This window comes from Chanos chanos, chromosome 3 (assembly GCF_902362185.1).
Source record: "Chanos chanos chromosome 3, fChaCha1.1, whole genome shotgun sequence".
NCBI lineage: Eukaryota > Metazoa > Chordata > Actinopteri > Gonorynchiformes > Chanidae > Chanos > Chanos chanos.
The window spans coordinates 42,795,266-42,821,404 of NC_044497.1; the positions used below are offsets into that span (position 1 = coordinate 42,795,266).

General features: G+C 45.2%; 1 protein-coding gene across 1 annotated transcript in view; it reads right to left on the bottom strand.

The window, feature by feature from the left end:
- Positions 1-677: 677 nt before the first annotated feature.
- sh2d3ca (SH2 domain containing 3Ca) overlaps positions 678-26,139 on the bottom strand; it is a 34,727-nt gene continuing 9,265 nt past the window's right edge. Inside the window, exons 4-12 of the mRNA XM_030767905.1 lie at positions 6,842-6,970; positions 5,276-5,703; positions 4,441-4,565; positions 3,755-4,248; positions 2,999-3,114; positions 2,325-2,496; positions 1,893-2,004; positions 1,150-1,356; positions 678-853 (exon numbers count right to left, since the gene is read on the bottom strand). Of these exons, the coding sequence (XP_030623765.1) occupies positions 678-853; positions 1,150-1,356; positions 1,893-2,004; positions 2,325-2,496; positions 2,999-3,114; positions 3,755-4,248; positions 4,441-4,565; positions 5,276-5,703; positions 6,842-6,970 (1,959 nt within the window). The remainder of the gene's footprint in view (positions 854-1,149; positions 1,357-1,892; positions 2,005-2,324; positions 2,497-2,998; positions 3,115-3,754; positions 4,249-4,440; positions 4,566-5,275; positions 5,704-6,841; positions 6,971-26,139) is intronic.

Consider the following 26,139-nt stretch of genomic DNA (forward strand, 5'->3'; position numbering starts at 1 on the left):
ATTTGGCAACATACATTCAGTCATTGAATCTGATGAAGATGTGTGGCTGAGATTTGACTCCATAGCCAAGAGTTCACTTTCATTACAGTTGCAGAATGTGTTAGAGTGTAGACCATGCACTCCTGTGACGGGAATATGACTTCACTGAGCTGAAGCGGTGTGTTGGAAACCTTTGCTCAAGTCCTTGACATAAAAAGCAGGTGAAAGCAGAGAGAAACAGAGAGAAAGTACATTTAGAAATAGGGTCTGTTTTATATTCACCTCTCTCTCTCATCCTTCTCCTTGTTCATCGTGGGGCTTTTTTTGTTCCCCCCCTCCACACACACACTAAAAAAATCAATTTTGGCTTTAGGTTTTCAGCTCTTCTTCACCATGGCTGCAGTTTTTTTTTGTGTGTGTGTGTGTGTGTGTGTGTGTGTGTACAGTGGAGGGCGCTATCCAACGTTCATGACGCCTGTCCCTTTGTGCCTTGTGTTGGAAATGAAAGTTAGTCGCTCCTTCTCTCTCCTCCTGGAGAGCATTACCTCCGTCTCAGGTGACTGCTCCCCCCCCCCTCGTTGGTTCGTAATGGTGGCACTCAGGTATATGGGAGAGACGGTGAGGAGGGTGACTGTACCACGGCGGGAGCTGGAGCCAGTCTGAGGAAGCGTGAGGGCCGGGGTACGGACAGACGTGTGCTATAACTCACTGTGGCGTACCGGGGGCTCTAGTTTGTGGGAAAGCGCGGTCAGGACCTTATCGAACTTTTCGTAACGTTCGGCCTGGCTGCCCTCCGAGCCGCGACTGCCCCACAGCAGCCTCATCTGGAACTCGGTGCAGAAAATCTCGGACACGTCCTCCCTCTCCTGGAAGTCTGAGAGGTCAGGAAAGACGCTCCGTAAAACCGATGAAAACACAACGTACACAGTGCCTTCACTTTAACCTTACCCTGCCACACTGAGCTCCATATACGCTATACAATCTGCCATAATAAATTCTATATGTAACTTGTAGTTTGTCACATGAGCATTGTGTATTTTCATTATCAATGATAATAAATAATAAAAAGAGATATTTTTCATCGTGGCAGTCAAATATCGATAAAATTTCTATCGTAATTTCATGAGGACACAGATCTATTTCTGTAAAGGAAAGAGACAAATCCCTTACCCTGTAACTTGGTCTCTGCGTTGGTACGGTAAAGACCCCCCTGGTGGGCGATGGTACGGGCAGCCTCTAGGTGACTCATCACCACGTCGACCCCGGACTCCACACTCTCCCAGGGCTCCAGCACTTCCCCTACAGCCACGCCCCGCTCCAGCAGGGACAAGAGCGGCACCACGTGAGGGAAAGACGTGTTGGATAATGCACAGCTCTCTGATATAGACACACACACACACACACACACATACACAGACACACACACACATACACACACACACACACACACACACACACACACACAATGAGGCAGACAGCGCAGAAAATGTTTGTTAGTTTCTGTGACACTATACCTGTCCTCTACTTATGCAAACTCAAAAGCATAAAATCTTCTGTGTTCTATTATCAAGTTTGTTTTTATTACGTTTGTTTTTATTCCATAAAGTCTTCTTGGGCTTTATGAATAATTCACTACTATCATTTCATTATCAATGTGTTCTATTATTAAGTTTGTTTCTATCAAGTTTTTATTCATTTATCCAGTGTCCGGTGCCTTTCTCTCCTCCTCTCCACAGCCTCAGGATTCAGCTCAGTGTAAGGAGATGAGGGCAAACGTGCAGTGGTTTGGTCTATCTGCCTGTGCCTATGCTCTCTTTAAGGAGGTCAGATTGAATGAGGGAAGAGGAGTAGAGGAGAGAGATTCTCCTGAAATCACTGTAATCATAGTGACAGTGTCAGCAGCAGCTCTTTACCTTTGCCGTCATTCATAGCCTTCATAAAAGGTTTGAGTTTCTTCTCGTAGAGGATAGCGCCCTCTGTGTGTCTCTGACGCAACGCCATCCAGGTCTGCTCCAACCGAGAGATCTAACAGACGTGCAACCACACAGCCACACAGCAACACACACGCGCGCACGCACACAGACACACACACACACACACACAATAATAAGTCAATTATGGGAGTTCACACCAATTTTAAATTTTCTCTTACACCAATTCTCTCTCTCTCTCTCTCTCTCTCTCTCTCTCTCTCTCTCTATCTCACTGACTTCAATTCAATTCAAAGTGATTTACTGACATGACTAATCAGGTATTGTACTGCCAAAGCACAAATAAACAATACAATGTGTAGCACACACAAGTATGTTGTGACAAAAATAAAAACTCCTTCTGTCACTGTATACCTGAGGCAACTCCAGGGCTCTCATTACTGCGGCGAATCCAAACATGTTGCCAAGGTTGCTTTTGAGTTCAGCCGCCAGCTGGATGGTCTTATGCAACAGAGCTGCTCTCTCCTCTGTGCTACCAGTACAGCCCAGCAAATCCACTGCCATCATTATAGACATGGTGTAGTACCTGCTCACAGAAAGACAGACAGACAGACAGACAGACAGAGAGGGAAAGAGAGGGAGAGGGAGAGCAGAAGACTAGAATTTAAAAAATTACATATAATTTGAAAACGAGTCAAGGTGTACAACTGATGAAATAACAACCTAAATAAACAACCAGAATAAAGTGGAAAATGGAAGCATCAAGAGATGGACAGGACGCACTGAGGGCAGCTCTCAGTCAGCAGTTTCATCCTTTAACTGACTCTGACTCTAAATACTAGTCAGTCTGCAGTGGCTTTGGTCAGCAGATAGAAGCTGTTCTTTACTGTGTGTGAGAGCGAACTGACTTTTATAGCCTCACAGTAAGGAAAAATCAGCAGGAGAAGGTAGATAAGTGATGGAGAGATAGAGAGAGAGAGAGAGAGAGAGAGAGAGAGAAGAGAGAGAGATTTATAGAAGGCTTAGAGAGAGAGAGAAAGAGAGAGAGAGATGTGAGAGTGCTGGTGTATATATGTTGGTTCTCTCACCTCTCCAGTAAATCCAGCCTCAGCTGGTGACCATGTGGAAGAGTCAGCAACTCCAGTCCAGAACCTACTCCCATCATCCTTTGCATCTCCTTGGTAACACCCAGTATCCTAGCAACCTACAGACAGGCACAGAGGAAGAAGTTCAGGCAATATTTAATCTCTCCCTTTTTTTTTAATCAAACGTATTCGTGCTAGCTGTGATGGCAGTTTAATTGGCTCTTAATGCAGTCTTTATGGAATAATGAGTGTGGTAAATAATGTTTTGGATTGCATGTCACTGGCTGGATTTGTCTTATGAGGTTTAGATATTAATATATTCAGACAATACAGCCGCCCACAAGGGCAATTGGAGACATTAAGGGTGCGTTCACTAACCACTGATTACCAATCAGCATCAAATGGAGAGTTATGTAACCCTGTCTGCTAAGTGCTTTTACTATGATCTGAACAGTCTCAGAAGGATGTTCACTGATCTGTCCATCTGAACTGCTCCATAAAACGATTTACACACACACACACACACACACACACACACACACACACTATAATTCACCATTTCATTCATTTACAGGGTTTCTGCAAACAAGCTAACTCATAATACTCATAATAAGCTTGCTTGATGTGTGTGTGTGTGTGTGTCACAGTCCTGTTGTAGAGCCATCCTTTGTGATGTGTAAATTTCTGTGTGTGTATGTGTCTGATGGGTCTTCATGGCATGTGTATATGCGTGTATATGAACATGCCACACATTCATACCATGCAGTCAGCCCTGGTAATATGCTTAGCAGCAGTCTTGGGGTCCACCTCGGCCAGCAGCTCCTTTACTCTCTTCAGTACACTCATCTCCAGAGGTTTATTCTCTGCAGGCAACAGTGGAGACTGGTACTTCCCTGGTCTAAAAGATGAACTTGTCTCCATCATGGGTGGTGTGAAGGTCTCTCCTCCTTCCTGAGCCCCAGGACCTGCCTGACGGGCTTCCTCCACCCTCAGCCTCTCCACGTAGCTCTTACAGGGTGGGACTGGAGCCAGGCCAGGTCTAAGCTCACAGTAACTACCCCCAGGTTCAGAGCCCTCTGATGGGTAGCCATGATGGGCAGGAGAAGAGTGGGCGCTGGGGGGCAGGTCTGAGCAAGGGAGATTGTTATTGGAGGCAGAAGGGCTGACTTGGGGCTCACTAGAGCGACGCATGACTGGAGAGGGCGGGACTACAGCCAGGACGCGCCCTCCAGAGCCGTGTCTGTGTCTGGAGACTGTAGAGAGGCAGGCAGTGTTAGAGAAGGAATTGAGTTATAAACCACACACACACACACACACACACATACACACACACACATTTTCATGTGTTTTATGGACTTAATTAAATGTGAAGTCTAATCAGCACATGACTGAGGGCTCTGTGCTGATAGGGCATTTGGTGGTATGGTCATGGAAATAGCACTCACTGGAGCTGTAGGCAGGGGAGGCGGGAGCCTCGCCCACTGGGGACAGAGGACAGCGGAACTCCTGTATCTGATCCATGCTCAGGGCACAGTTCCTCATTGCCTCCTTGTGGTGAATAGTGGAGGGGCTGTAAGAACAGACATATATAGACATTTCTGCTTAATTTTCACAAAACACATTATTTTTTTTTTCTTGGAGGTAATAAGACATAATATGGACTTCTTTACTTAAGATTTGTTTGGAAAAGCAAATAATGAAGTTCAATAACCAAAGCTCTGAATGTAAACAGTTGTACGCTTCTAAACACTGTCTAAGGAAACACAGCACAGAGAATGAGCATGCAGGCAGGTAGGGTGCAGTTAGCAGGTTAAGCCCTCTGCTAAATACAGTGAGTGAATGAGTGAGGGGGTGGAAAAGTGACTCAGGGGTGAGGTGTGCTAGTGAGATATCAGTGCTACTTCTGCATGTGCACACACAGAAACACACACACACACATACACACACACACACACACACACACACACACACACCAGCTGCACCCTTTCTCAGCCTCCACTTCTGTCTCAGTGAGAGAATCTGCTGCTGCCTCTGTTGACTCGCCACTGCTGATAACACAAGAGTTTCCTCTGTGAGTGAAACAGTCCTGCACCTCATCTCCCTCACACAGTCTTCATCACATCTGTACAAATCATTCATCCCAACAAACCTCCCAATATCACTGAGAAACTCATTAAGAAATTATCATCATCACCATCATCATCATCATCATCATTACGATCATCATCTCCATCATCCTATATTATTCTCTTCCACCTTACACTCTATGGTCTTTCTCACCTGTGTGGGATTATCTTTTCTGTGGTGAGTCCGTCCGTCATGGTGACACTGCGTCTCTTGATGTGAGCTCCTCTGGGGCTGGATGGTGAGTGGACCAGTCCCGGTCTGCCATGGGCCAGGGCAAAAGTGGCTTCTAGATAGCGCAGAGGCAAGGTACGGTTCACCGGGCAGCAGATCTGAGCTCCACTCTGCTGGCAAACCGGCTGGCGCGTACCCAGGTGAAAGTGCACCAGAGCGGGGAGTGAATCAAAGCTCTGATGCTCCAGTAGGTACTGCACCTTAGACTGACCGCTCTTCACCAGCACTTTACTAATGGGACAGTGTAGCGCCTCCTGCTGCCATCGGCATGTTAGTACATAGTCACCCACGCTCGTCAGAGAGTCATGGATTAGGAAGTCACCATTACGTACCACCAGTGTCTCTGATACCTATGAGCAGGCACACACACACACACACACACACACACACAAACACAGACACACACACACACACACACACACGCAAAACAAAAGAGCACAGGGTTGTTAGCAAGGAGTACTTGTGAAGCAGAGGTTAAAAAAAGATATGGAAAAATTAGTTAAACAGGATGTAATATGGTAGGAGATAAACTGAGTGATTTCATTGTTATTAAAGTTCACAAAACTTTACAGTTCACTAAACTTCTTCACTAAACTTGACTAAAGTGAGACTGATAGGTAAACTGGTGAGTTTGTTTAACCCCCTCTCAGCTCTGTGCTCTGTTTCACCATCTTCTCCACTAGAGGGAGCTGTGAGCCAAGGTCAGGAGAACAGCAGTATTGAGCAGCATGGGGGTGTATCACCATGGTGACTGGATATTGTTTTAATGGAGAGGGTTATGGAGTTCCCCTGTTTACCTTTGCTAGTCTATGAATACATTATGCTTATGCTTGAGTTGGAGATAGTCAGATGGTTTACTTCACAGTGGAGAATGTGTCACCCATGTATTTACACAGATCAGACCCTATAAAAATTTCTAACACACACTTACACACGTACTGCATTTGTACATGCATACATGTAGCAAAGTTTCCCTATGTTTGTCTGCTACCTTTGTTAATATTTGGAAGTTTTTAGAGGTCTACATCAGAAACGGCGTGATACGTGACAGGGCACTGTGTATCTCAGAGGAAGTGACGATGGTATTAGTGGTGGTTTATGAGTAAGTACATGAGTGGTATTTCCTGTGGTTTCCTACTTTTTTTTATATGTGTGTGTGTGTCTCTTTATCTGTGAGTGTGCACGCGTGTGTGTGCGCGCGTATGTGTATGTGTGTGTGTGTCTGCCTGCCTGTCTGTGTGTGTGCATACATGCGTTTGTTTGTGCGTGTGTGTGTATGTGTGTGTGTGTGTGTGTCTGCCTGTCTATGTGTGTGCTTGTGTGTGTGTGTGCTTGCGTGTGTGTGTTTGTGCGTGTGTGTGTATGTGTGTACGTGTGTGTGTCTGTGTGCGTGTGTCTGTGAATGCGTGTGTGTGTGTGTGTGTGTGTGTGTGTGTGTGCGTGTGCGTGCATGTGTGTTTGTGTGTGTGTGTGTGTGTGTATGCTTACCTCTTGAGGGATGTGACCATGGTACCAGCCATGGCTCCTCAAGTCACTGCTGCTGAGTTTGAGCTCCTCCTCCAGCTCCTTACGCAGTTTCTCAGGAGGAGACTCCAGTAGGTATTTCTCCTTGGAGAACTGAATACACACAGACACACAGAACAGAAAAAGAAACAGAAAAAGGGCGTAAGTTGTATATAATGAAATGCTTTCATTGCAGTCTTGATCAATGAGATGTACCATGGTTTGGGACATTTTTTATTTCTAAAAGATTTTTCTATGAATAAAAAAAAAAAATGTCACGATTCTGTCAAACATACCTATCCCACACAAACACATAAAGTCAACTCCAGTCATCTCCCTACATCTATAATTATCCAGCCTTAAAATATCTCTTCATTTATGTAACCCATCTTCAGAGACATGCAGATCATGAAAAGTATTCTCTTGCTCAAAGACAAACATACATAGAAGAAAAAGAATTGTTTGCAGAGTTGAAGACACATAAGAGAATGTGTTGATTTTGGAAAAACAAAAGCTTAGTGTTCCGATGCTATGGTGAAGGAAGTGTGCGAGACAGCCAAGTTCACGACCTTATGACTGAGCTGCAGACAGAGGGGCTGAGGAAAACACAGACGCCACTGTAATCAGGGCAATAAATAGAAAGACAAGTCTAAAATACAGGCCATAAGAAACAGTAGAGAGCAATAGACCCAGCGGCTGAGACAATACAGCATTTGGAAGATCAAATGCAACATGCATTAAACAGTCACCAGGAAATGATGCAGATAGATAGATAGATAGACAGACAGACAGACAGACAGACAGACAGGTGGACATACACAGCGTTGGGGTTGAAATTGGGTGGAGTTCATACTGAGATTTAATGTGAAGGCCTGTCTGTATGTATGAGAGACTGAGAGTGGATTGTGGTGTAGAGCAGCAGAAGGGTCAAGCATTGAGTTATTGCTTTTCCCCCTTCTCCCTCAGGGGAGGTGGCCACCAGCCAAACCAGACCCAGCGGCCAGCCAGCCAGGCAGCTATGGCTATGGCCCAGTCACATATGAGAGTCCATAATTGGCTTTACTAGCTTAGGGCAGCAGAGAGGTGAGATATTCCAATACTTCTGCTTATCCACTCCAGGTTAAGAGAGGAAGGCAACTGCCCTCAGTCACAGGATGAGAACACAACTTGGTGGATGTGACAGAGCTGGTACTGCGTTATGAAAGATCTTCCAGCTAACACAGGATGCATCCATCTCAGACTCAATCAAGGCTGGTTGGGACAGAAGTCTGGAGCAGGCTTACTCAAGCATGCAAAGGGATTGAACTGCCATTGTGGTTCATTGATTCAATGAAAATGCCAGAGAGAGAGAGAGAAAGAGAGAGAGAGAGAGAGAGAGAGAGAGAGAGAGAGAGAGAGAGATCTACCAGAGCACACACAGACCCACTGAGAATCAAACTAGACCCAGGGGCTCTCTCTGGTCCCCTTGCCCAATTTAAAGTGACTCCTCTGGGGCTGGAGTGTCTCGCCCACCATTTTCCTTTTTCCATGGGGAGCTGCTGTCCCCAGCTAGTTAACATAGCACTTCTATCAGGATGTGCACCATGTGCACACACACCATTACCTTCACAGAGAGAGTGAGAAGGGGGTAGGGTGGATAAATGGAAGGAAGGGGGGGGGGTAGAAAAACAGATAGAGGGGTAAATTAAGAGGAGAGATCATTTTTGAGAGATGGGAGAAGTAAGGAGTGAAGGTTTAAAGAGAGACTGAGACAGTGACAGAGACAGAGAGGAAAAGAAAGTGGGGGAGAGGGAAAGGGAGTGTTAGAGAGAGAGTGCCATTCATACACCCCTGGTATTGCAGCCTTGGTTGTCATAGAAACTCCCCATTGTGTGTGAGTTGGTCCAGCGTCCTGTTATGTGGCATGCAGTGCTTAGTGTTTCACCAAGAGGCATGCATGAACACACACACACACACACACATACACACACACAGTCTCCTTTATAGATAAAGAAATTGCCTCATTTATCTTACTGAGTCTAAGAGCAATGCTCCCTACACATGACCCAGGCCCACATAGACTAACCACACCATTAAGACAGGAGGGAGCACTGAAGTAGTGATAAACTACTATCACTTTGCCAGTCTCCACAATAGTCCTGACTGAGTGACTGCTGTGTGTGAGGTGACAGGGTCAGGGAACCCTGCTGGGAAGGGGCGAACATAAGTGTGTATTTGTGCGTGAAAGTGTGTGTGTGTGTGTGTGTGTGTGTGTTGGGAAGGACGGGGGCGTGTGGGAGGACCCAAAACCTGTCATGAATAATAAGAAGTGATGATTCATCATTTTATTTCACACTCACTTCCCCAAATCTTTTAGTGTGAGCCAATCACAACTCTCCTCTCTAATGAGATCCCCACCCCCAAAACCAATGAGAGGAGAATGTTGTAATTAGTCAATGTTCAGTGTGATTGAGTGCAGCTGCCTCAGAGAATGAGAGAGAGAGAGAGAGAGAGAGAGAGAAAGGGAGGGGGGAGCAAGGGTACGGGGTGCGACAGAAGCAAAGCCACCGCAAAAACACACAAAGCAGATACATAGAGATACGGAGTCATGAGGTCAACTCTCGCTTTTCATGACAGGCTCTGGAGCGAAGCTAATCTATCCTGCTTCAGTGGAGCTTTCCTACCACACCGACAACAGTCCCAGAGGCAAGTGTCGGAACAATACGATGTTCCAAATGCATAAGCTTTACAAAGATTTAGCATACATTTAAGAAATACTTCGCCATTTATCATCCTTAAATCAGGATACATTAGGAAGATTCATTTATACATCTTAATTACATTTGATGATACATGTGATTCCTGCATCAGGTTTTCTAGTATTAGTCCAAGTCTTCTAAGTCTTGCAAGTTTCCTACGTCCTGACAAACTTACAACATGTGCCACAAACTAAACATAAACTAGAGAATAACAGGACATAATCCTCTAAAACCACCATTTTATCTGAGATGGTTGATTGCTCTCGTTGCCACGGCAGCAGTCTTAGACTGGGCCACTCCCCTTGATCCAATGACCTCTTTTTTTTCCCCTCTGGTTGATGAGGAGTCCTCTTCTGTCCATCTGTTGGTCAGAGGAGAACCAGAGCCCTTCATCAGGCCTTAAGTCCTCTATCAAACCTAATCTCATCTTCTCTAGATCCTTCTATCCTCTCTTTATCCCTCACTTTCACATCTCCTCATCCTCCTCTTCCTCCTTACGCCCTTCACAATCTCACCTACATATTATCCAATCTACAAATCACATCTCTGAGCTTAACTCCCTCCATGTCACGTTATATCGTCTTATCTCTTATTTCATTCTCTCATTCTTTCTATTACTTTGCCGTGTTTCTTACTTTTCAGTGGCTGTACAGAGACCTCAACGTTCACTCATCAGTCTCGAAACACTGTGTGAGTGACAGTTTCCTATTTCATTTCATATTTTAAGCTACACCGAGGCTCCTCTAGTTCTCTCCTCTAGTTGCTGTCTTGCTTTGTTCCTCCATCTCTCCCTCTCTCTCTGTAGATGTGAGATGTCATGCTGCATCGTCTCAGCGCTCTCAAGTGATCCACATGTCTTCAAGCCAAAAGCATTCAAAAGCAAAACACACCCCTTACTGAAACTCTATGCCTGCCAACTCCCCATGTTTTCTCTGTCTCTCTGTCTCTCACTTTCTCTCTCACTTTCTCTTTTTCAGTATTTTCCCACTTGTTTCTAACACTCTTCCACCCACTCCGCACAGATGTGCTCAGTCCTAATGAGTTGGGACTGTGAAGGCTGGAGGCTTGTTCTCTATCCCCCTGACACACAACCTCTGTTTAAACAGCTAAACAAGCCTGAAGGGCCAGTGCATGCTCCTCAGAGAGCGCACTCGTATCCATACACACAGAAACACACTCCAGGATGTGCATGCACGCACACACACGCACGCACACGCACATGCACGCACACACACATGCACAGACACAAACACACACACACACACACACACACACAAATGCATGCACATGCATCCACCCATGCACACTTACATATATACACACATATACACACAAACACATCCACGTGCGCGTGCGCACTCACACATGTACAAATACACATACACACACACACACAAACTCACAGAGGTTTCCTGGTCAGAACATATCAGTCCATACAGGGAGACAGGAATTAGGTCATGTCAAGCCCCTTTCATGTTGTTAGGGCCTTAAGGCTTATTAAAAATGAAGATGCCCTATTTTGCATTTTGTTAATACTACCATCACACACACAGGTCGCTGTCAGATTGAATCAGTCAGCAATCCTCTACCACTGCACCACAGGGGGGCATTTTATTTGGCTGTACTCCCCTTAAGGGCCTGGGTTTATGGGGGTTGGTGAAATGTTGAGAAGAGGGAATTGCACAGGCTCACATTCAGATAGGATTTCACAAAAGATCTTGAAGCAACAACCCAAACTGCAACCTTTTCACACGGTCTCACCTGAACATGCCGTTACCAGGGAAACCTAAGCCCTTCTCTTTGTGTCTGGGAGCAATGAGGGGGAAAAACAGGGCTGGATTTAGGTGACACCTGTACAACCCCGTTGCCTCTGTCTACATCATCACAACATCTACACGCAGTATGAGTAAAGAGCTGTCAGTCCCACAGTCCACACACACACACACACCCCACCCACGGCCACATGTACACACAGGCGCGAGTGCACACACACACACTCATGCACAACACACACACACCCCACCCACGGCCACATGTACACACAGGCGCGAGCGCACACACACACACATGCACAAGACATGCGCACACCCCACCCACCTAAACACACGCACGCACACGCGCGCGCACACACACACACACACACACACACACACACACACACACACACACACTTTTCTCTTTCTGTCCTCAGCAATATGTATGTGTAGAGAATGTAAGAGTCTGTTGTCTGCGGTCTGAGTGACAACATTTCTATTTCAACAGCACATCTTTATATTCCTCCAATATTTACTGTTACCATTTCAGAAATCCAACAGCCTGTCAGTGTCAATCTGTTTCACAGCCATCCTGTCCAATGACCAGCATGATGGTCACATTTCACAGATGCATTTCATCGTAGTAAAAATACCATGTGAGATATGATAAGAACTGCACACTATTTCAGTTGTAAAGTAGCACAGTCACAACAACGTCTGACTGAAGCTCTCTGAGGACAAAACAGACAAAAGGCACTTTGGACTGACATGAAACATTTTAGTAAAGATGCTGTTGCTTCAGCATTTGGCTCCAATAGCACTGTCTTTTCAACTTTTTAAAATCTTTCCAACCATCATATAACTGAGAAAACATAACCTAAATTAAAGTTCAAGATATTGGTGCGTTAACTGAGCTTATACCCGTACAGAGTCAGAGAACTGATGGATTACAAAACAATCTCAGGGTTTAGTCTAGTCTATTACAGGAGTTAAATCAATCCAGCAGGGATGAAATGTGTGACCTGGGTTAAAAAGTTTCTCCATACTCATCTCTCTCTCTCTCTCTCTCTCTCTCTCTCCCTCTCTCTCTCTATATATATACATATATTATTGTATGTGTATTCTCCGATATATTTTGTCTGTATGACTGATTGATTGTGTGTGTGTGTGTGTATTTTTCTTTAAGTAAAAATATATTTATTTGTTTATTTCATGTATTTGTTTTTTTTTTTTTACTTTTTAAAACTTGCATGAAAAGGAATGGTGGCACAAATCAACAAAGTAAACACTACATTCCCTGGATGCACATCTTCATTTCATATAAACATATAAATAAACATATTCTCATCCTCTCAGTCCTCTCTTTTCCCCTCTCTCTCTCTCTCTCTCTGTTTCTCACCCTTACTGTCAGTGTGTGCCACTGCCAGTAGTCTGTGTGACTGTGTGACACATCCACCCATCCCTCTGACAGGAACAGAGCAACATCCCCATTACATCCCTCCCTCAGGACTAATGAGAGACAGACTCAGAGAAGGAGAGAGAAAAAAAGAACAGGAAAGGGTGAGAAAGAGAAAAGATGAGTATGAGAAAGGAAGAGAGAGATGATGGAGGTATTTATGCGTACTTTTGTGAGGAAGCTGAAACCTGAAAAGAGCCAGGATCTGAGACCCAGGAGACCCCGGTGAAAAAAAGAAAAGTACAAAATATAAATAGACGGACTGATAAATTATAACTGTGAATACATCTGTTCCCTAATTTCAATGAAGCGGATGAAAAAGGGAATGGATGGCAATGGGAGTCATTGTCAGAACTGAGCAAAAAAAAGGAGAATTATCTGTCCTGATTTTTCTTTTTGCTCTACTCTAATTGAAGCTAATATTGATTTGAACTGTTGTATACGACCATGAAAGCGAGACAGAAACAGAGAGGGTAAGAGAGAGAGAGAGCATGTGAGGGAACGAAGAGGTCTTTGGAAAGATTCACAATGTTAGGCAAATGAAGAGTTGTTGAGCATAGTGGGAGGCCTGGAGACAGAGAGAGAGAGAGAGAGAGAGAGAGAGAGAGACTGTGAGAAAGGGAGAGACTGCGCGAGAATTTTGGGCATATGGTATCCTACAGGGGGCCTATCTCCACAGAAAACAGGAGGAGTGGGTCTGTTAGTACAAGCTGGAGATCATCCCACAAAGCAAGTATAATACAACAGACATGATATATCTTATTTTGTCTGACTGTCAGTAGTTACCCATGCCATGATCATTATCATACATATTTGACACAGCATGTGTATGTGTCTGTGTGTTTCTGAAGCGTCAGAGTTGAAACATTTTTAGTTTTATAATAACTTAAACTTTTGTCTGGGAGGCAGATGAGCAGAGATGGCTCAAATGATGTACACTGCCATTCATGGGCACTCCGATTGAGTACTCTCTCACACACACACACACACACACACACACACACACACACACACACACACACACACACACACAGACACACACACACACACACACACATACACACAGACACACACACAGACACACATACACGGACAACACACACACACACACACACACGGACGGACCAGACACGCGCACACACACACACACACACACACACACACACACACACACACACATCCCCACTGAAAGAACAACCTATTAAGGGCCAATTTGCAAATTTTGAAAGGTCAGGGGTCAAAACTCTGATGGACTGCTGGTCCTGGGGGGCACATCAATATTCTCCCACTGCCGACCCCCACAGAATCCCCCCTGTCAACGGTCCTGATCGACCAATTGCATTGCATATACAGAGGCAGCTAGAAGTCTGTTTCATCACTGTGACAAGCATGAATATATGAGGGCAAGGGGCTTCTCTCACTGTGATTGTTACTTGGTCAGATAAACCACAAACCCCATAATACCAAACTGCCTGGCTCCCAGAGGAGGAGGGGAAGTTGCTGCAGGAGAAAGTGTGGCCAGTAAAAGAGGAGAAGGAGGAGGAACACAGAGACGCTTTGGATTGATTAATCAATAAAAGCCAGCAACAGATTAATCAGGCAGTCCTCAAAGACATACCAGCTAAAAGTTATGAAGACACAGAATCCAATATAAAAAGTTCAGCACAGATTCCGAAAGTTCTCATCGCGGGATAAAATGAAAATAAGGAGAACACTGAGATTGACAAAGAGCAACTCGAAACATACTCAATGCACTCACAATACATAACTTATTCAAATTCATATATTAATAAAAACAAAATGGCTTTGAGTTAAATTTGCAAAACTGACAGCAGGGAAGTGAGAGGATCATTCTTGGTTCTGAATCAGTAAAAATCACAGAGGGATCTGTGAGAGTCGTGACAAGACAAGAACTTGGGCTGATTTATGTGTGTAACCTAAATGATATCTACTCTTCCTGACAGCCATCCATCTCATGCTAACACAGACCGGAGCTGAGAGACACTGAAGGGTAAGGAGAGACCAGCTTCTGGAGAAGACTATTTCCTTCATAACGTCTCAACACACACAACATGTCAATATTTCATTCTCTGACCTTTAGTTTGTGTGTGAATACACACACACACACACACACATACAAACAAAACTATACTCTAATCAATACACAGACACACCCAGAGTTTGAATGCTGTGGAAGGACAGTGAAAGCCAAAAGCATTACGCTGACTGATCTAACTCCTCACACCCTCTGCACCTCACACACACACACACACACACACACACGCAGCACAAATGGCAATGACCTATTGACTGCCTCTCACCTGGGATAAACACTTGGTCATCATTAAAGATGGACAGAGAGGACAAGCATGTGTTTGAGAGAGAGAGAGAGAGAGAGAGACAGAGAGACAGAGAGAGAGAGAGAAGATCCTAAGCATAGTATAAGGACTCATAATAATATGGAAATCTGCCTACATGGGCTCAGGTCAAACAAAGGGCACTGAATACTAAACATGACAACACACACACACACACATACACACACAGGGGACTCTTTTAAGCAGGCTGCTATCAGTGGAGCAGGCAGTGTTTACCATTGGAGACACACAGATGAGCTTTGGATAGCAGCAAACTTTGTAATACTGGCTGGCCGATCACAGCGAGACAGAGAGAGAGCGAGAGAGACAGAGAGAGAGAGAGAGAGATGGCTATCACAGACACAGACACACACACACACACACACGCACACACACACACACCACTCACACTGCCTCCACCTCGGCCAGGCACGATAACATGCGGAATGTCTTTGAGCCTGGTGAACTGATTCAAGTCATGTCTCTATCTGTGGTTTTCACTGACAGGGGACTATCATAGTCTCCCATCCCCTCGTCTCAACCCCCCCAGTCTCCCGCTCCCTTGTTTCCCTACATTTCTATCTCTCGTTTCCATCCTTCCTCTTTTCCTCCTCTCCGTCTATTTGGTTCTACCTCTCTCTCTTGCTCCTGCTGTATTGTTGAAGCTGCAGCAGCAGTCCCTAAAGCTATGATGCCATTGGCTGAAGATGATGTCATTGCTTCCAGGACAGCATGTGATTGGCTGAGTGTGGAGACACTGAGGGAGTGCTGAGGTCTCACTTTCATTCATGCAGATCTGGGTATTGTGCAGCTGTGCCAGCTCTAGGGCGGGGCAAGCAATGACTGACAGCGAGCGATGTCCCGTTAACCCTCTAACACAAAGAGCCATTACAGTAAAGCTGTACTTCAGCCTAGGAAATCATTACTGCTCTGCACTGTCAGTCCAGCAGAAACTGTTGGGAGGAGGAGAGGATACATAGATAAGTGCTTAGGACACACATACACACATATACACAAACGACAGAATCATACATCTGTACTTGAGTCACCAAATACACCACACACACACACACACTCACACACACACACACACTCACACACACACACACACACACACATATACAGCCAAATCAACACATACACCTTCTCACTCAGATAGAGTGATAAATGCAGAGCTAATGGGGGTTGGGAGAGGGAGATGGGGTGAGTTGGAGGGTGTTGTCCCGGAGCATGAGGCTGTTGTCATGGTGATGTGCAGATGAGGCTTTCCCTGCGGGGGAGAGAAGGGGCTGAGTAAGGGGGGGTGTGTGTCAGAGTTCTCCTCCAGTGTGGGGAAACACCCTCACACATATCAATCATGACCCTCCTCTCTTAATGTTAATGCACCATATCCGAAAGCCCCTCATCTCACAATGCCAGCCAGTGTATGTGTGTTAACACTGACACATTTTCAAATCATCTCCCACAGGACACACTATCCCTGCCAACCCCGTGTCAAAGCTTGCCACACTCATAAGATATTAGCCAATGATACTACACTGTTTCTCTCTCTCACTCTCTCACTCTCTCTCTCTCTCTCTCTCTCTCTCTCTCTCTCCCGCTTTCTCACTCCCCAGTGTATGATGTCATTTTTTGCTGTAGTTGCTGCAGACAATGCCCAGGGCGGAGGCATACTTATGTGTTTCCTAACAGCACAGAAGATAAGACTTAAAACATAAGAGATGAGAGAAAGAGCAAGAGAGAGAGAGAGAAAGAGAGTGAGAGAGAGAGAGACAGAGAGAGAAAGGAGAGAGAGGGAGTGTCATCACGCTTCCCTGAGTGTTCCTCATCTTAAAGACTATAGGGATTTCTCCTCCTGCTGGTGTTGCCTATGGCATAATTCCACACTCCTGCTGGAAACAGAGAACGAGTAATCCACGCTGGGCTTTTTGTCAAGCCAAGCACCAGTAAAATGGCAAAAACTAGGTTAATTCAATTTCAGTGTATAATGTAAACCAAAGATTACATGCATAAAACCACCCCCAATGACAATTGTTAATCTATATAGGATAATCTACCACTATTCAATTCAAATTTATGCGTTTTACATCTTTTCATGAGTATTTCAATGCAGTATTATCTGCTTATGTCTCCCTGGTGCAGCTGAAATAAATCAATTCATGTACATTAACTGTATAATTTTTCACACTTTCCTTTTTTTTTTTTTTAAAGCAATTTCATAATTTTGAGTGAATGAACCGTCTCACCTTGTGTGATAAATCTCACTCCATAGCTTATAATCATTATCATCTGTCCTGTTCTGATCTATTATATTATCTCTTGTTGAGTTATTGTCTATTATAGATCGCAAATCACAAAATGGCACTTTAAAAGCAGTGGGGACCTTCGTAAAACACAGTGATGCATTGGGGTTTCACTGGGACATTTCTGTGACTATGTTACGTAGATCCCTGGTGACAGGGAAAGGTTCGCTGTGACCCAGGACACACTGTGAAGGCACAGTGTACCACACAGTACAGGAGTATGGCAACATTGTACGGTAAACATGCTCTGCATACTATACAACACACACACACACACACACACACACACACACACACGCACAATCAATTAATCACACGGACAAAATACATCAGAGAATACACATACACTAAATGCTGTGGATGTATTCCATTTCATATCTAACAGATGACCAGCACACAGCATTGATATGACACCACGCAACATGAACTACATGAAATCCAGTCTGCACACGCATACATGCAAAAAATATAGCACATAAACATCAGACATCACACGCAGGAAACTGGCGACCCACGCACAAGAAATATTCAACACCCTGCATTCAAACCTAAAGTCAAAACAGCTGTAATGCGGAGAGCTAATTAAAGTTCAGGAGAAAGGGACCACTTTGGGGTTTCTCTCAGCACACATGACTGCATTCACCTGCCACACTCTGTGTGCGCTACCTGACTGAGAGCTTTGAAGTTATGCTCTATCCCTTGTGGACAAAACAAGAGTTTAATAAAGGAGTGAGTGATCTTTTGGCCTCTGTTATTTGCTTGGTTTTCTGCACTCATAAAGGACAGGTTATTGGATGTTTCCAAAAGGGCTTGTTTCTCTGCAGCTCCAGCGGCCACCCAGCCTTAACTGTCAACTCAGTTCTTATCAGTGAACTGGATGCAAACATACTTTTGTACAGTTGGCGCCTAAGGTCAGGCAAGATTAAAGGTCAAGTGGCCCTTGAATAAAGGCTATCCTATTTAAATCCACTCGCTGCTTGACTTTCTTCTTCTTTTCATGTTGTAATGATAGGGGTTTTGTATGAGCAAGGACTGCAGTCTTTGACCAAACCATATGCTTTTTCACATATGCATTCTCACAACTGCAGTAAGGATAAAGAGCATTATGCACAGGCTATGTGTTGTGACGTTTGTATAAGGCTTTGAGTGTCTGAGCCACAATCACAGACTGAAGACCTTTAATGATAAGCTTTTCTCATGGATATGAGATGAGTGATGAAGCAATGATATTTTTGGGGGAGAGGAGAGGAGAGGAGAGAAAAGAAGAGGAGAGGAGAGGAAAAGGGTATGAGGAGGGCAGCAGATGCTGAAAAGCTGGAACAATTTGAAAGCTCTTCTGTTCCTGACTGTGCTCCCTTTAAGGAGAAATGGGTCACAAAACTCTCTCTGATCTTTAACACTAAACACCTTCTGACTCCTACGAAATCCTCCAGACAGATAGAGAGACGGACATGAAACGATTACTATCTGCCTACAACGTCAGAGTATGAGTGTATCAGTGCTCGAGAAGTACACTGGAACTATGATGAGACGTAGATCTGATGGCAGAAAGATTGCGCAACTCCCTCTAATGAAACTCCGCAAGGCCACCTTCCTGTCCATCCTGTCCGTAAACACTACAGGTTATTCTGAATGACCCAAAACACGCAATCAAATTCATAACCTAGACAGCCTAAAACGGCAGGCAAAATTCAGACCGTTAAACGCGTCTGACAAACAGTCTGAACTGTTGAACTGACGCGTAACTTGCAATGAGTGCTGGTAATCTCACAAATCCACAGCACCTATTGAAAAGAGCCGTCAGCACCATTCAAAGCACAAAAACCAACTTTCAAATCAGCCTTTTGTACATGGAGCAAAGGAGAGAGCAAATCTAATTAACTAAAGAGGTGACGAGAGCGGGAGAAAATAATCCTCACTCTGGGGCTCTTGGTTTTATGTAATGTTCTTCAAATACGCCACCGTTCCCTCTCTCTCTCTCTCTCTCTCTCTCGCTCTCTCTCTCTCTCTCTCTCTCTCTCTCGCTCTCTCTCTCTCGCTCTGTAGCGATTCACAGGGGAGTGGGGTAAGGTGCGGATGTACAGTGGTGAAGTTTGGGATGGGTGTGTTGTGATGGTGTTCACCGTACAGCACTCATTAGGAGGGAAAACAGCCTAGTGTAATTAGGTTATCCCTCTCGTCACAGGCAGCTTTTCTCTTGAACTTTCTCTGTTTAACAGCCACTTAGCCTCGTCACAGCCCCGGGGAAGTGACAGCGCCTCCAAAGAGGATTTACACAAAAAGAACTGAAAGAGGAGAAGAAATTCACAAGAGGGGGGGATTACCCTCTGCAAATTTCAATATTAAACATGAGAAACCAAGTGTGAGAGAGAGAGAGAGAGAGAGAGACAGAGAAAGAGAGAGACAGAGAGAGAGACTAGTATAATACCAGTGTACCAGCAGCTCTGCCATAGACTAAACTGTGAGGAATGCAGAGAGACAGAAAACTAGGGAAGAAAAGGGGAGACATTCAGACTCTTATCTCAGGCAGAGGATGGTGGTGGTCTCAGACAGATTTGGGTGGAGAGACTGGCGGGGTGCTGTATATTTTTGTGGTCACTGGGGAGATGGTGCTGGGGCGTGTTGGCAGCCAGAGAAAAGAGGGATTAAGATGAACTGACACAATCAAAGTGCAACTGCAGATTGGGGCAGATGGAGGATTTGGGGTTAAAGCACTCCCAACAAACACAGGGCCCGTTGGCCCAGTTTGAACACAGGCTGCAGTCTCCCCATTGCTAATGAGATGACAATGGCAGCGTGTTCTACAGCACCAAAGCTTTACGCTCAACTAGATCAAACCAGACCAGACCACAAGAGCAAGGTTAAACTCACAAACGTCTAGACCACAAGACCAGGTTTAGACCCGTCTAAACATTTTTTTTATCTCTTATCTGATCCTTCGGCTAAAACCGAGGACCGACTCAAAACCCAAACACTATCTTACAGAAGAACAAATGTCGCTGGTTCCAGAACCAAAGGATTAGAACTGACCTCCATCTGATAAACTTCTATTCAATCCATCATCTGCAGTCTGTAAGCAAACAATGGAGTGGTGGAGTAGCAGTAGTGTCTGTTTGTGTGTGCTCTTTCCTCGGAGTGATGGCAGAAACCTCATTTAATGGACAACAGCTGAGACTTAGCATCACTCCCTCCTGGTGATTGCGTGAGCTCAGGTGGCAAATGCCGGCGAGACTTGTGCGTATTATCAGACAGGACGAGACCATCTCTCTGACCCCACTCACAACATCACTACATTCTTTTAAAATGATGGGCAGACCACACCGTGAAAATAGCACCCTGACAGAGGATGACTAGACACCATGTCACTTGGGAGACTGCATTAAAAAAAAAACAGAAAAACAACTTTTTTCCCTCGAAGAATGTATATTTAAATGATTGTTCTGTTTTTTTTGTTGTTTTTTTTTAGGATGAATCCCAGCTGTGTATGGAGATTTGAAACATTTCCAGATAATGAGGCTGTGAGTAATTCTGGTATTGTGTCACCGGTTAAAGAGAAACGCCACACTCAGCACAACTCAGCAGTGGCTCAGCTAAAGCAGACACACAGCGAGAAAAACTCTCTAATTACCTAATACATACTGCTCCACCCAACCCTTCACCCTGCCAAATGCCTTTTTTTTTAACATCAAATTCCAGAACTGGCTGAAATGAAGTGTCAAACAGACAACACCCAGTCTGTTCTCTCATAGACTGGGGGCTAAAATCCCCGTGTCTCTGTGTCACAGTATCTCAGGCTGAAAGGGGAAACGTCGGCTTTCTCAGACCGGCGAAGATGAGACGACATATCATCACTTTCAGATATAAAAAGCATGACCTCCACTGAGACATTGATGCTCTCTCTTGTTTCCAAGTTTCTGGCCCCATTACAATGGGTGACATGACCACAGGATGACAACAGCATTGCCCTAGCATCATCGCTGATCATATTACAGCAACCTCACTCAGCCTGCCAGCACAATGATATCATCTCTCTCTCTCCCTCTCTCTCTCTCTCCCTCTCCTCTCTCTCACACGCACACACGTTTACTCTCTCAAGGACCACGTACAGATATTATACAGTGTAGAAGCCCTACTAAACACATTGCCACATGTACATAGATGAACACACATACACATGCACACACCTTTGAACCTGGCTGTGTTTATATGTACTTAAACAGGACAAATGATGACCCTCGCATACATAAAATTTTGAATGCAGTCACATTCCTAGTGTCACTGACACTATTGTTTTTCTAACACACACACACACACACACACAGACACACACACTTTTCTCTAGCAGAGGGGGAGCATCCCCTCTCACCTGCACCTGCATGAAGGAGCCCCTGTAGAAGCAGCAGGCGGCTGCGGACAGAGCACTCCACAGGCTGCAGCGCTCCGTCATGGCTCCTCTCCTTCTTTCCTCCTTGTCTCCAGCCCTGCTCTTCTTCTCTTCCTCTCCGTGGCGTGTCCTAGAAAGCCTGGGTCATGCCCCTGTCACTCAGTGAGGTTACGCTACAGTCGCTGCAGCCACTACCTCTACTGCTACTACAGCTGCTAGTGCTACTGATCCCAGCTATCGCCGCTCTGCTACTGTCATCCCAGCTCCGCACCGGCTCTCTCTCTCTCCCTCTCCCTCTCTCTCTCTCTCTCTCTCTCTCTATCTCTGCCACTCACTCTCGCTCTAGCACTCGCTATGCTTCACAAGGCTGGCAGGGATTACCTCATCCCTCTCTGATGAAAGGAGTGGGTGGGGGATGGACGAAGAGAAGGAGGGTGGGAGGGAAGTGAGAGATGTTCACAAGCACTGGTGGAGAGACCCCACCCACTCCCGCTTCCAAACAATACGGAGAGAGAGAGTGAGTGAGTGAGGGGGAGAGAGAGAGACAGAGAGAGAGAGAGACACAGAGAGAGAGAGAGAGAGAGAGAGAGAGAGAGAGAGAGAGAGAGAGAGAGCAGCAAGGGAGAAAAGAAGCAGAAGGGTGGTATGTGCCTCATGCATTCAGCACCTTCTCAAAGGAATTTTCTCTTTTATTCCTCCTTGAAAGAAACCAAAGTAGGGTGTCAGGAGGAGGAGGGGTGGTCAAGAGAACAGCCTCTATGCATACACCCACACCAAAATGCACAGCACATACACTTCACAGCTCAGCACTAGTCATGCAATGCATGTTTAAACTCTATTTCTTATTTAAGCTGTGATTTCAATCTATCTCTTAGCTCAACGGTAAGGTAATTATCTATCAGGTTTCTGCACTAAAAGCATATTTTCCAGAACCAGACTAAACTATTCCAGTGAGAGTTATCACATGGCAGCAGGCTTAGCTCTCTCTCAACAATACATACATGCACACACATACACCCATCCACCCAGCAACACACACACACACACACACACACACACACGCATACACACACACACACCACACACATACACACACACACGCACACACACACACACACACTCCAGACACAACAAGCTCATCCCTCTGACACAGTCAGCTCCGGGTGGGGCTGGTTCCCCAGAGAGAGTGACATCACATGGGACGCCTCACCATGGTAACCCTCCATCCTTCAATACTTCACCACAACCCAGTATTGAGTCTGTTTCCTCTCACCAGTGTTGTGTAGAGTCAGGCTGTGTGAACGTGACGGGTTTAGAAATGGTCACCCTCTCTTTGAGGTCACCTTAATGCTTTAGGTGTGATTGTCAAACATGGGCTGGTGCAATAAAACAGGCTAATCTCATCTCAGAATATGTGGAGATAATGTCGTCTGGGGAAGACACACACAACAGCAGACACGGGAGAACATCGATGACCCAGCCCTTTGTTTTCTTCAGCTTGTCAGGCTAAAAGCACGGCATGCTCAGGGCATTGTCTGACGGAGCGCAGTTCTCCCTTAAGGACGCATGTGTTCAGTCTTAACCCACTGACAGAATACATAGTGCAGATCACTCCCTTCCTCATAAACACAGACAGCACAAAGGATCAGAATCCAGCATGGGACTGTGTGGCTTATTCTCATATGCATGTGTGGACTGTTAGAGTTGTTGTTTTGTGTGTGTGTGTGTGTGTGTGTGTGTGTGTATGTATGCAGTGTGTGTTATAATTGTGGGAGGGGACGAATATGGTTTAATTAGGTGCCTTTGGCAGAGTGTACAATGAGAAGATGAGAGATAATGCCCATGCCCAGACATATTGTCTCTACCCTCTCTCTCTCTCTCTCTCTCTCACACACACACACACAAACATATGTAAACAAGGTGCAATGCCACAGACATCGGTCACAACAGAAAGATATGGTCTCTCTCTTGTTTTCATACATCCAACTCTCCTCAGCTCTCCAATGCTCATACTCTCTGTCTCACCTCTGCCTTTACTTTCATATGCACTCTTTTGATTTGTTTTCTCTCTTCTGCCAACACTCATCCAGCTACCGTGCGGCTATGTTAATCACAACTCCCCTCTCACACACCCCCTCCCTTCTGCACACACTCACGCTCTCTCTCACACAATCTCCCCATCTCCCTCTGTCTAGAGTTAAATATTAATTACTCAGTCAGTGTCCTGCAGGCAGCTTGAGCCATACAACTGAGGAGAGCAGAGTGCCTGTGAGCACACTGGTAATGAAGAGAGATTCTGCCCAGTTCTCTTCAATCAGTGCATCAGCACTTCACTCTACCTACAGGGTCCAGCTGCCTCCCCTCACTCCCCTCATTATCACAAATAAAGTTGGAATTCTGGGTAATGTAGTCAATTACAATACAGTTCCTGCCCATACTGAGCTTAACTGCTGAGTAGGCATCGAGAGTGCTTACTTCAGTCAGCCAGTTTGATCGGTTACAGTAATATAAGACCATTCGGGGCATGTTAGCAAATGCAGCCCAGTCGATTTACAGGCCCAATCAATGCAAGCGGTGTGGAGTAATTTGATTTAGTCTAATAATCCGTACCGCTCCATGTATTTCCATCTTGCTCAATGAAGGCATGGGAATAAGACAGGGTAGTGGTTCTACCCCCATCCCATTTCTAAGACCAGCTGAGTCTCCTGCACCCCCCCCCTCCTTTCATCGCTCCATCGCTCTCCCCCTCCACCTCCTCCCAGAGGTCTGCGAGAGGGTCTTGCTGTCTTGCTGAAGGCTTATTCGGCTTCACGCCAGGCACGCGTTAATTATCTCCATCTAAACCTGCTCCTCCCTTCCAGGCCATTACCTCTTCACCTCCTCCTCCCATCTCTTTTTCTTTCTCCGTCAACATATTCCTCCTCTATATGTCTCTCTCCACCCAGCATAATTTAATCACATTTCTGTAAAATCGAAAAGCCATTTTCATCACATATGTCTCACTCCGTGACCACCAAATGGTTATTTTAAATCCTTCAAAAGCTGTCAGCCCCTCCCTAACACAGTTCACACTCTCCATCAATCCTTCAGACTCTGGCCGCGTTAACTGCTCTAACTCATATTTATCTCTCAGTTCCCCTCCCACCATCCATCTTTTCATCCATTTTTAACAAACACGCACGTCTTCATCTGCCCGTCATCCCGGTTGTCTCTGTGCTTCCCAATCGTTCCCCGTCCGTCTAAAACCTCCTGAAACATTCTCTTTACTTTTCATCTCAAACATGCCTCTAAGCCATTCACTTTTCTCCTCTTGCACACCTTCAGCAGTGTTCTGTAGCATTCCTTCTAACACCTGTCCCCCTTTCAACACCCCAACTCTGTATGTAGGTCAGCCCTGTGGAAGAGACTTTGCGCATTTAGGCCTGCAGAATGTCCTCTCTTTCTGTGTGGAGTTAGAAAGAAGCATTTGCCATTACATTGAGCATTCAGGCCAAAACCTCGTTTCAACTAAAGTGCCATAAATGTTTAAAAGAGGCAAAGAGAGGGTGGAGAGATGGAGGGATGAAAAAACAATGAGAGGAGGAAAAGAAGAGAAGAAGTACAGATGGAAGATATGAAGGAATATTACAAGATGACAAGTTATGTTTTGGGACAGCGTAGAATAGATATTTAAAATTCAAAATGAGCAAAACTTTGCCTGTATTAAGCACTGAATATTCTATTCTTTCTCTCTCTCTCTCTTTCTCTTTCTCTCTCTCTTTCTCTGTGTGTGTGTGTGTATGCACATGTGAGCGTGTGTGTGCATGCATGCGTGTGTGTGTGTGTGTGTGTGTGTGTTTGTGCAGGCGCATGTGTGTGTGTGTCTGTGTTTGCTGTAAAAAAAATGGACATTGAAACCACACCTCACACTTTTGACAGAGGATACAAAGTTTGCAGCACCACCTAGTGGGGCAAAATCAGATTACAGTGACAGCCCCAGGGAAATATATCATCCAAATGGGAGTGAAAATGAGTGACATCATGAGAAATGAAGAGCACTGCTTATAATTACAGCTCTGATAGCCCCAAATCACTTTTAATCACATTCAAAATTCTTCTGATAAAATCATATGAAACTGATCGCTGAGATGAACACACACATATGCATACAAGGACACACACACACACAAACATATGTACACACACACATGAACACACACACACACATGCCCACTCAATCACGCACAGACACACACAGACACAGACACAGACACAGACACAGACAAAGACACAGACACACTTACACACATAC